At 37.1% G+C, this 12697-nt stretch overlaps 1 protein-coding gene across 1 annotated transcript in view; it reads left to right on the top strand.

The window, feature by feature from the left end:
• Nucleotides 1–9703, top strand: part of DNAJC21 (DnaJ heat shock protein family (Hsp40) member C21) — a 28162-nt gene extending 18459 nt beyond the window's left edge. The window contains exons 8-12 of the mRNA XM_079702931.1: nucleotides 553–711; nucleotides 1120–1162; nucleotides 5649–5821; nucleotides 8614–8689; nucleotides 9224–9703. Coding sequence (XP_079559057.1) covers nucleotides 553–711; nucleotides 1120–1162; nucleotides 5649–5821; nucleotides 8614–8689; nucleotides 9224–9388 — 616 coding nt within the window. The 3' untranslated portion in view covers nucleotides 9389–9703. The remainder of the gene's footprint in view (nucleotides 1–552; nucleotides 712–1119; nucleotides 1163–5648; nucleotides 5822–8613; nucleotides 8690–9223) is intronic.
• The last annotated feature ends 2994 nt before the right edge of the window (nucleotides 9704–12697 follow it).

The raw sequence follows: 12697 nt of genomic DNA, 5'->3' as shown, positions 1-12697 counted from the left end.
TATCTGTCTGTTGTCAATATGAATTTCATTTCAGTGTTTTAAAATTCATTGTTGCCCTTCTCATGCTCAAATTTCCCAGATGTGGTTAGTGAGAATTCCTTCAACGTGGCTCCTGTGTCCTTTTGACATGTCCCAGCCATATTTTTGAGCGCTTACTTTCTGGCACAAGATGTTCCAATTTCTCTAACGAACCTTGGTCTTAAGGAGAGAATTTTAGTGGGAATGAAAAGTAGGCAACCCCAACTAGAAAAATCCAGATCTGAACAGGATGAGGTAAAATGGCGACACAAGTTTTCTACTTTTTAGTTTATATAACTCTCATAGCTTAAGTGTTGTCAGTTCTATTTTGTGAAGTGTTATTTAGTTGCCCATGGGGGCACTGAACTAGACATTGCTTATGGAGTTTCACACAGAAGGGTAGAGATGTGTCTTAGTTTACATTTAGGGTAGTGGCAGTGAGAAGGGAGACCCCTCTTGAAAAAAGCAAAAGGAGGTAAACTACTCTTGTGAATTAATCCCACTGCAGTCACTCATACCAGCTTGTTCTTTCAGCATGAGGAATCATGAAAAATCAAAGAAGCATCGGGAAATGGTTGCCTTGTTAAAACAACAGTTGGAGGAGGAGGAAGCAAATTTTTCAGGACCTCAAACTGATGAAAACAGTCTGAATGCCAATTCTGAAGAAGAAATGGAGGATGCACCAAAACAAAAGTACTTCTAAAAATGTCACTACACCTACTTAGCACATTAGAGATTGCATTTAAATGCTGTTTTATCTCAAAGAAGTTATTCTGTTATGCTAATATTTTCTGCGTTTCTTCTAGTTAAGAGAACTTTATAGTATTGAAATGGTTAAAAACATGATGTCAGATATAATTTTTATAGACTGTATTGTGACTATTAAAAGCAGTTTTATAACTGGGTAATTGATATGCTAACTACTATCAATTGAACCACTGTTACATTTTTCTAAAATGATAATGTGGATATTTTTCTTTTAATTCTTTATGATATTAAATATGTTTTAATATCTTATTTCTATTTGTATCACTAGTATTTCAGTATTTTTTCTTTCCACTTAGTCAAGTATTTGACATTTTGATTTATGTTTGTTCTTAGGCTTTCTAAAAAACAGAAGAAAAAGAAACAGAAACCAGCACAGGTATGTTGAAAAAGTTTTATTAACATTTAATATCAGATGTAAAGTTGGAGTGCTCTTGTTTATTCAGTATAATCTGTATTGAGGAGAGGGACTGTCGCTCCCTAATTTCATGTTGATTATAAAACAGATTAAAAGGAGTTGAAAATATTTTGGTTTTTCAGTGCTTTACCTCATCATATATATGTGGTCAATTTACCTAGTTATTGTTGTCTTTGTGTTTAAAAATTTTGCATGTGGAATTCCCATAATACAGATAAGCTGAGGGGACCATATTAAAAAAATATTTGGACACATGTGATGACAAGATTTTTAAATCAGTATAACAGTTCAACTCAGAAATATATGAAAATCTGGGGATTGATCATTGTAATAATGTACATGAAATTTTGGAAAGGGAACATTTGCTTACCCACTCCTGGGCATGGATCTGGAGAAAACTCTAATTTGAAAAGATACATATACCGCAATGTTCATAGAAGCACTGTTTACAATAGCCAAGACATGGAAGCAGCCTAATTGTCCATCAACAGATGAATGGATAAAGAAGGTGCAGTATATATACACAATGAAATATTACTCAGCCATAAAAAGGAGTGAAATAATGCCATTTGCAGCAACATGAATGGACCTAGAGATTACCATATTAAGTGAAGTAAGTCAAAGACAAATATTGTAAAATACCACCTATTTGTGGAATCAAAAGAAATGATACAAATGAACTTACTTACAAAACAGAAATAGAGTCACAGACATAGAGAACAAACTTATGGTTACCAAAGGGGATAGTGGTGGGGGGGTGAGGCAAATTAGGAGTTTGGGATTAACATGTACACAGTACTATATATAAAACAGATAGCCAACAGGGACCTACTGTATAGCACAGGGAACTATATTCAATATCTTGTAATAACGTAAATGGAAAAGAATCTGAAAAATAATATATATATATGTATAACTGAATCACTTTACTGAACACCTGAAACTAATACAACATTGTAAATTAACTATACTTCATTAAAAAAAAAGAAGTGGTTAAAAAAAGGAACATTTGCTTAGAAACTTGTAATGATTGTGACTCTTGAAAAAAATATTTTTTCAAGTTTAAATATTTCACACTGGGGGATCCAAACTTAACCTCTTATCTTAAGAATTATTATTAAATGAAAGGGTATTATGTTATATGTATAACACAGTCTTGTGGAGTTTTTGAATCTATAAAAACAAAATGAACTTGCCCATTTTACTAAGGATATTTGGTGGTTCTACAGGGAATGGAATTGATTTCTGTGCTATTTTAATATAATCTAATTGTATTTGCTTATATTAAGTATTAAATGTTAAGTGTAGCTCTTTTTAAAAATTGGAAATGTTTTTAAGAAAACTTAGGTAACACACTAATAATTTTTCATAAATCTTTAGGTTTGGCTTATTTATCCAAATGGCTATAATATGTTTGATAATTTTGTCTTTCATATTCCAAAATGATACATGACACATGAGTTAATCACTATTAAAATTGTGACTTGGAACTTTTTGCCTCAGTTACAAAACCACATAGCAAATTATATGTTCCTTTTATAAAATGACTCATATCATCTTCCACCCAAAGACTCTGTAGTCATTAGTTTAGAACACTTTCTTCTTGTGTGTCAGAACCACTGGAGTAAAGACAAAATAGAATGGAGAGGGACTTATACCTGATAGGTCCTAAAGATTGCAACAATAAGCACATATATTTGTATTCTCTTACCAAGGAAAATGCTTCTGTTTACCAGCCCATTTTTTCCCTCCAAAGCTATATGTATTCCTTGATGATACCTCTTGTTTATGGTTTCTAATTATATCAGGGAGAAAGCCCCAATTCAGATCAAGTTTTATGTAGCACTTTCCCTGGATATTTTCTAAGCTCTTTTTGAAGGGGAAGGTAGTGTGGAGACACGTTCGGGTAGATAAAAGAGCAGGAAGCAGCAGATACTGAGACTCATGAAACTTCAGATTGGGAGTTTTCTGTATTGTCAAAAAAATTTGCATAAGCCGGCAAGGATTGTAAAAGAAAACCCCCAAAACTGAAATTGAATGTAAACAAACAAAACCCCCTTGGTGACAGCAAGGAAGAGTTAACGCAAGAAAGTTTTGAATGCGGTACTCTGAACACCATCCTTGGGACATGCTCTAAAGACAGAATTAACTCTAAAAGAAGAAATCTTGAGCTTTACTTAGGGGATATTTTGGTGGTATTGGTGTGGTATTTCTGAAACTATTTTATGTGTATTGTAGGATAGAGCAAATATACTAATGTTGTTGGGAGCCAGATTCTCTTGTGGGAGAAGGGAAATACAGGTATCCATTGAGGGAAAGAGAGAGGAAGAACACTCATGTTGGACTGGAATTGGGGGTATCAGTATGAGCTCATGATGTAAAAAAATAAATAATACATGCATGAGCAGTATACACTGAGAGCCCCGAAGCAGTGATACCCAGGAGCAACGAGCATGTGTAGTTCACACATCTTTGTTTCTAAATCCCCTTCCCCAGTAAAAGGAGTCAGGGTTTGGTCCTTGGAGAAATGGCTGATTCTAGGGCTGAGACAGGGAAAATACAAGGTAAGCCTGCATTATTTATCTATGCTAGAAATATAAGGGGTATTCAGAAATTGATGGGGTAAGTCAGAAGTACCCAGGAGTCAGCCTAAGGGCTTGCCGAATATGGGAAAATTTGAGTCATCAAGAAGAATAGTGGTCATAGATTTTTAGACATTGATTTTATTAAAGAAAAAAGTCGTGTATCTATATTGAGCCTAAAAAAAGAGAGAGTTGGAGAAAGGAAGCAGATGGGAATGCTTCATTCCAAGAACATGAATTAACACAAATGCAAATGGCAGGACTAATAGAAGCAGAAAAATCACTGTTCTGTATCCACCAGTGTAATAAATGGTTCACATAAGAATCATCAGTAGATGCCAGATCCATTGGGTAAGTAGTTATTAGGGAACAGGATATTGACACAATCTCAAAGTAACACTCTGCACATATTAAAAAACAAAAAAGGTGCCTAACAGTAGAAAAATCTGGCAATACCATCTTAATCAAATGATGAAACTTTAATCAATGAACAATGGGAACTGACATTTTGCTTCCTGATATAATGTATTGAGGACACAGAATTATCTTTATAATATTCCTGCTAGAAATGTTTAACCTGAATCTAATCACGAGGAAATAATTAAAGTCAAACTATGGGACATGCTACAAAACAGCCATCAAATTGTCAATATCATGAAAGACCAAAAAATGGAGGGGGGGGTACTTTTCTGGAATAAAGGTGATTAAAGAGATTTGACAACTAAATGCAACATTGGTCCTGGATTATATCTACTATAATCCAGGGGTTACAAAAAAGGACATTACTGGAATGTGAATATGGATTGTGTAACAGATAATGTCAGTGTTAAATTCTTGAGTGTGAAGAGGGAATTGTGGATATGTAGGAGAGTGTTTCTGTTCTTAGGAGATACATGAGATGTACCTGCAGCTTGCTTTCATAGTTGGAGGGTGGGTGCAGAGAGAAGGAACATGGGAAGAAGAGAGGGAGAAAGCAGACATGGCAAAATGTTACCTGAGACAAAAACAAACCAGTTGTATTTAGCGGAGATATGTTAGTCAAGTGTTTTTTCTCTTATCATGCCTGTTTGTTGTTGTTTTCTTTTTTTTCTTGATTGTAAAATAGTTGCTCATTGCAGATCATTTGGAAAATACAGAAGAGTATAAATATCATCCCTAATTCTGCCTATAAATATTACTTAATGTTGAATTGAGTTGTAATCAGAGGTTATATATAATTTTCTCTCTACCATTTTTGCTAATATGTTCTATTTTTCACATAATTGAATCAATATCTTTGGAAACATGATTTTTTTAAATTAATTAATTTATTTATGGCTGTGTTGGGTCTTCATTTCTGTGCGAGGGCTTTCTCTAGTTGCGGCAAGCGGGGGCCAGTCCTCATCGCGGTGCACGGGCCTCTCACTATCGCGGCCTCTCCCCGTTGCGGAGCACAGGCTTCAGACGCGCAGGCTCAGTAATTGTGGCTCACGGGCCTAGTTGCTCCGCGGCATGTGGGATCCTCCCAGGCCAGGGCTCGAACCCGTGTCCCCTGCATTGGCAGGCAGACTCTCAACCACTGCGCCACCAGGGAAGCCCCTGGAAACATGATTTTTAAGAGCTCTATAATTTTCCTTCATATAGTCAACCATTCACTTATTGAATATTTGGATTGTTTCCAATTTTCCCTAATTTAATATTTCTGTAATGGGCATTCATGTTCTTAAGTTATTGTCTGCCTCTCCTTTTTATTTCCTGAAGATATCCTCCTACCAGAGTGTACAGCACATTACCATTGTTTATTGTAGCTATTTGGCAACATAACATAAAAAGCCAGTAGTATTATAGTATTTATTTTGTAATGGCACACATGTTTTCTTACCTAGAATTATGATGATAATTTCAATGAAAATGGAACTGGAGAAGCAGTAAAGGTTGATCCAGAAGATAACAGCCTAAATCAAGACAGTACCAAAGAATTGGAAGATAGTCCCCAAGAAAATGTCGGTGTTACAGAGACTGTGGAACTGTGTGATGACCCCAAAAGTGAAGCTAAAAGGTAAGTAAGTCGGAGTTGCTTGTTGTTTTCTAATTACTTAATGCTGGTGGTGAGGATGGCTTTTCATCTATCAGATAAAACCCCCTTTCCCGTGATGGACGCCATGAGTCAGATGTATCTGTGATTTACACCTACACACATAAGTTTACAGAGGACGGCGTTGGAGGGAGAATGCTAGACAGTGTGCTTAGACATTGCAGCAACATGGCCCGAAGCAGAAAGGAGTCACGCGGACCCAGTTTTTGTTCCCCTTATCCTGCTGAGGTTCTTATTTTGCCCAGGGTCAGTAATCCTTGGCACTTGCCTGAGAACAAGACTGCAGACAAGACTGTGCCCCATTCGCCTGAGTATTGCTGACCAAACCTCCATGCTCGGGCCAGTCATCCTGCATTCAGCCCCAGTGCAGGTCGTCAAGGCATATGTGCACAGCTTGGGGCCCTCGTGCTCTAGAGGCCCAGGAGTCCTGGCGCTGCACAGGCCACAGTGGTTGGCCAGGGGAAGGTCTCGCTCAGGGCAGGTGGCAGTCCTTTTCCCCTCCTCTCCTTGTCTGACTTTCTCGCTCCCATCCTCCTCTGTTCCTCTAGAGCGGAATAATTTCTTATTCCTTGAGGAAGGATCTGAACAGTAGGCAGCCGCAGGTTCCTGTCACAGGACCATGAAAACAGAGTTCAAAGGACAGAGTGAGGTGGAAGGCTGAGTTGAAGATGGTCAACGCTGGAGTAACAGTGAGGGCTGTGGGATTTAGGTGCCACAAATGAGGGGAGAAATGCCGTGGAAGCCTAGAGTAGGCCTGGAGCTGCAGGAAAAGGAGAACAAGGAGCTGCATAAATGGGGAACGTGGACGCCTGCCTTTGAAGACTCTGGACAGCGGAAAGCTGGAAGGGGAGGCTACACACTACTCTGATGTGTGGTGTGTGTTCCCACGTTAAACATGAGGAAGCTGAGTCTGGGTTAAATGACTTGCCCCAGAACAAAAGCTGGTAAGTGGAAAAGCCGGCATTTAATCCCATCTGCCTGACGACTTGAAGGACCCAGTTCAGCTGACTCCATGGGGCCCAAGCATCCTGTGAAGGTCCCTTGGAAGCTGCTTGGGTGTATGAGGGATGGGCCAGAAGGTGGGCTCCAGGCCCCTGAGCACCTCCGTCATCTAGAGCCAAAGTATTTTCATTCATTTTCCATAGTACCTCCACGTGGGATTCATCTGGGGGAGGAAAAAGGGTTCTCATTGCTCAAACTCAGACTTTCGCAACTACTAGTGAAGTAGTGAAGTTCAGCTTTCTCACTTAATGATGTGAGGAAAAGAGTCAGAGCATTCAAATGACGTCTTCACTGCTGAGGAGTGGCGGGGCTGGGGTAGATAGCCCGCCCTCACTGGCAGGTGTCCAGCCCCGCTTTCTGCTGGACCCCTCTGCTGCTGCTCTGCAGTGCGGGGATGCTAGCTACCTAAAACACGGGTGTGTATCTAGGGCACATTTTTATTTTTTTTCCTTTTTATTGTTTTATTGAAATATAGTTAACATACAATGTTATTTTAGTTTCAGGTATACAACATAGTGATTTGACATTTATATACATTACATTACGAATTGATCACCACCACAAGTCTAGGAACCGTCTGTCGCCACACAAAGTCATGGCCGTATTATTGAGTATTTTCATATGCTGTACATTATATCCTCTAGAGTACTTTTTAAAGATAAGGTCTTAGATATTAGCTTCAGAGATGTAGCTGCTACCTTTCATAATAAGGTAAATTGTTCTTTGGGAATATTATCCTGAATTTTCTGGGATATATTTGTGGCCTATCTGTGATGATATTCTGTAAATTAGTAAATGTTAATCTGTTGCCTTTTATGTCATTGTGTCTTTTTCTTGATGCTTTCAAACCTGGCTGAATACTGCATAATGCTGTGCTGTACTCCTAATCAGCATCGTGTAACTGTGTAGGCCATTTAACCTAATACAGACTCCTGGGTTCTGCTCGAAGAATGGAATACTCAAGTGCTTGGCAGCATTATAACTCATTGGTTATAACCCATTCCCTCTGTTCTGTAAATTCGGTTGTGCTCAGATTTTACCCTAAGAATTTGGTCAGCACAAATGAGGGAAAAAGTATGAGAGGACTAAGGAAAATGAAAATTCATATAGAAGATTAAACAGAGGGATGTTCTGGAGTTAAAGCAGAACAGGAGGATACTGGCTGGCAATTTCTGGGTTATAGAATACAGGGGAGAAAAACCCACAGATCAGCAGAAGGGACATAATCTTAATAAAAGAAAATTCTTTACATTTAACAAATGTAATTCTATAAAAATGCATTACAGTTTTTTTCTCATTTCACTGTGGAACTGATGAAATGTTTGTCATCAACTAGATCATGTTTAACAAGTTGTGTCTTTGGGGACGCACACTTAATGTCATAGATTATTTGTGAGTACTACTGGTTGGCCGTGAAGATGGTTTGCTTCAGTAAATGGAGTATTAATTAGCTTTTTTACAAAAATACAACATATAAAAGTTTGGAGCTATTTTAGCATTCTTGTTTTAGCTTGTGTTTCAACTTTTAAGTAAATTCCTTTGTTTTTGTGTCAAATTTGATATCTGATGATCTCTAAAGTTGTTTTTTAAAACTGTTCATTTGAGATGTGAAAATTAATTTACTTGGCCATTAAAATGAATGAATTAGCCTTTAAAATGCATGTCACTCTTTTGAGTCTTCTTGGGAGCAAGGTGACAGTTAAAAGGGGTACATTATTATTGGATTATACTGAATTCTTTCATTTATTTTCCAGTGTTTCTAAACCCAAAGGAAAGAAAGCCAAAGATACTAAGAAATCTGTCAGAGTACCTGCTGAACCACAGACAGTGGTAGGTCAAAATAATATTGACAACTCTTCAGTGGACTTTGTTGTTTAAACAGTATAATCTAAATTCTAATTCTGAAGACGTAAGTGTGTATTTGGTGAACCCTTCTGCACCTGCTGCATAGATGTGGGTCCATCAACAGTTTTCCTTGACGAACGTAGAATTTATGTATGTGCCACTGACATTTTTTTCTTAAAGTAAGCAGAAGCACACTGGACATAACAGATTGTACCAGAACAGTTACTGTTCTGTTTTCCATTACTCTGAAATCCAAAGCCTTATCCATGTGGTACGTCCTGTTGAATGTCTCAGGACCCTTAAAGTTGATGGTGTTGGTTAATGGAACTCGACTTCCAAGAACAACTACCTCTGTTGAGCCTGTCTTAGTAGTTGTCCATTGTGTTACAAGGTCTTTATTTTGCAATTGTTTGATATTTAATCTCAGCGTGAAAACACTGCTCTCAGATAATAATACTTGCTCTTATTTATGTTTTTTTGTTTGTTTATTTGTTTTTGTTTTTGTTTTTCCCTTCTCAGAGAGATGTTCTTATCAGCTGTACAACCTGCCATAGTGAATTTCCATCCCGGAATAAACTTTTTGACCATCTAAAGGCCACAGGGCATGCAAGAGCACCTTCATCATCATCTTTAAACAGTGTAACAGATAGTCGAAGCAAAAAAGAGAAACGTAAAAACAGATAGAAATCCTGCCAGTGCTTTATCTTTTTGATTGTCTCTAGATTTTGACACCAAAAACTGAACTGAAATCATCTCAAGAGTTAAAATTTCAGTCATCTGCAATTTATTGCATTGTGGGAAATTATTTTTATCTTGTTAAAACATTTTTTTGTTTAATATATATTTTTTAAACATTTCATTAGTGATTGAATTCGACTTTCACCATCTGAATTGATTTGAATTTCTCAGAACAGGTAAATATTGTAAAGTATGCATTCTTGAGTTCTCTTGGATCACGTGGACAGAAATGTACAGGGAGAATTAAATTATTTTAACACGTACAAATGCTCCGTTCTGTTTTATTTTGTGAATTTCACATTAAGTGAAAGTATTTTTATATGATAAGCATTTTTGTATGATTCAGTGGTTTTGTGTTTTGTTATGCTTCATGATCTGTTGAAGACTCAGATCATTTAAAAATCGTCATGGATTTTTTCCACCTGATACCATGATTCCAGTTCTGATTTTAAAACTACTTCTAAATAACCTGTTGTTTATTACTGCATTTTTTTTCCCCCTCAAGGACAATGATAAGTAGAAACTAATTGAACATACATGGTTGTTTTTCAAGAATAGTATCTCTTCAAGGTATAATTATATTGATTTAACTTGAGATTTTACTGGTAATTATCAATAAGATATATCTTTTAGTTTTTCACTCTGATTTGGCTTATGGAGATGGAACAAATTAATTTACAGGGTGCGTCCTCCTTAGGCATAGGGACAGCTGAAAAGTGTGATGGATCAAGGTAGCCCGTGGTTCAGAATTTATTCTGACTATTTAACAAGGGATATTCTGTCTTGGGTTTTTCACTATTTTCAGAAGTTTTTTTTTGTTTTTTCCATCATTCAGTGGAGAGAAACTTTTTTCCTTTTTTTTTTTTTTTTTTTTTTTTTTGCGGTATGCAGGCCTCTCACTGCTGCGGCCTCTCCCATTGCGGAGCACAGGCTTCGGATGCGCAGGCTCAGCGGCCATGGCTCACGGGCCCAGCTGCTCCATGGCATGTGGGATCTTCCCGGACCGGGGCACGAACCCGTGACCCTGCATCGGCAGGCGGACTCTCAACCACTGCGCCACCAGGGAAGCCCCAAGAGAGAAACTTTTTTAATGAAAGATTTTTCACTAGGGCTGATATTTATGCCCTAGATTATCTACTCTGTAGCAAAGATGAATATTAAAAGAAATATGGAGAATCTTTATAAGTGAGTGTGGTCAAGTATATGGATCAGTGATGAGTCGGGTTTTAGGGTGGATTAAATAGGCAATGCTTTTAGTTGGTCTTGAAAGTAACTTTGAACTCACTAGCTTGAAATAAGTACTTGCTGTTCAGTGAAGTTATTTCTCTCCTTATATCCTTGATCTTCAAATGAAACAGTCTTCAGTTATGCATAAGTTCTAAAACACAGGGTCCCCGAGGGTGAGGTCTTTTCTGAAAGCTTCATGGATAGTATTGATGATATGGATCATTGTGTGAGATGGACTTGAAAATATGCATTTGTAGCTTAATTTTTAGTTTGTTTCTTTTTCATTTAGATAGATGTTTATTTTCTTTACCTTCTTCCCTTTCTAACTTCTAATGCTAATTCCTCCTAATTGTTTTCCCCCCTTTCTTGGTCCCTTCAGGGGAAATGCCAGCCAGTTTTCTATCTTTGGTCTTTTCCTCCCAGCCTTCATCTGAACACTCACCACCTTCCTCTAATTTGAACTAGATGAATTGGCCATAATTATGGATAGGAATATTAGTCATATTAGTCACATGTTATTTATTGTTCAGTAAAAAATAGGAAGTCATCTTGAAAGGTAGAGAATGTCCTGCAAATGCCCCTCAGATCTTCCTTGCTTTCCCTTGTACCAACCATGCAGGCATATTTAAATTTATTCCTGCTACATGTGAGGACTGATTGGGGTTTCTTGTCACTTTTATTCTCATTGACAAAAGCCATCCATACTTTTTAAGAAATCTTCATCAGTTGTGATTGGAAATTAGATTTCAGTTCTAATCCTGTGTGTGATGCTGATAAGTCATTTAACTTCTCTGAACTTCACTTTCCTTATCTCTAACACAGTTGTTAGCATAATAATATTGTCTCCATTTATCACACAGGATTATTATGAAGATCAAACAAAATAGTACATATGAAAACGTTTTTTAAATACAAAAGCTTTATACACAATGTTATTGAATTTAGATTAGTTAAATCTTTTTCAGTTAAAATATTTGCAGATAGAACTGTATGTGCTGAATTAAATGCGCTTTAAGTTTTATGGGAATTTCCAGTCTACTTCGGAAGAGGAAAACAGAAACATATGTTATGCCAAGGGTAAAGTGTTGTTTTTGGTGGATCACAGACATTCGATTTTGTTTGTCTGAGGTAGAGCAGAATATTCAAAAATACATGAGCACATATTTTACGTTAATCTCATTAAAGCTCAGTGGTAACTACCATCTTGACTGAAGTTAGCTCAAGTGTAGAAGGTGCATAGTTTGAGGGTTCTGGAAGGAGAGGGTTAGGGGAAGTCCCGTTTATTCCTCCATCATTCATTCAGTGGTACCAAAGCTAGGGTTCTCCATAAAGCCCAGTGAGACTTTCCCTATTTCAAAATAGGAACAGTATCCTTACCAAAAGCACAGCACTATAGGAAAATAGGACGGCATCAAAATGAAAACTTCTGTAGAACAATAGGCAACATAAGTAAAAAGACAAGCCTCAGACTGGGAGAAAATGTTTTGATACGTATAACTGACAAAGGATTAGTATCCAGAATACATTAACGACAAAAGAACCTCCTATAAATCAGTGAGCAATTGTCAGTTATGCATTAATACCGAGCAGTTCTCAAAGTTTTTGGTATCAAGACCTCTTTACACTCTCAAAAATTGAGAACCCCAAAGTGGTTTTGTGTATGTAGTTTATATCTACTGATATTTACTCTATTAGAAATGAAAATAGAGGAATTTTTGAAGTATTACCTTATTTAAAATAATACATGTTAGATAACATTTATGGAAAATAACTTTTTCAAAATGAAAGTTTAATGAGAAGAGAGGCATTTGTTTTACATTTCTGAAAATCTCTTTCATGTCTGGCTCAATAGAAGACAGCTGGATTCTGATAGCTGCTTCTTCAATCAGTCTGTTGCTGTATGTTTTGGTTAAAGTATGTGAAGAAAATTGAGCCTCATGTGGATAGGAAATTGGAAAAAGAAGGACCTTGTGGATCTCCCAGGGTCCTCAGACCACACTTAGAACCGCTGCATTAGAAAAATGGATA

The sequence above is a fragment of the Hyperoodon ampullatus genome (assembly GCF_949752795.1).
Source record: "Hyperoodon ampullatus genome assembly, chromosome: 4".
Classification (NCBI taxonomy): domain Eukaryota; kingdom Metazoa; phylum Chordata; class Mammalia; order Artiodactyla; family Ziphiidae; genus Hyperoodon; species Hyperoodon ampullatus.
Note: the sequence above shows the minus strand (reverse complement) of the source record. Positions and strands in the feature narration are given on the sequence as shown.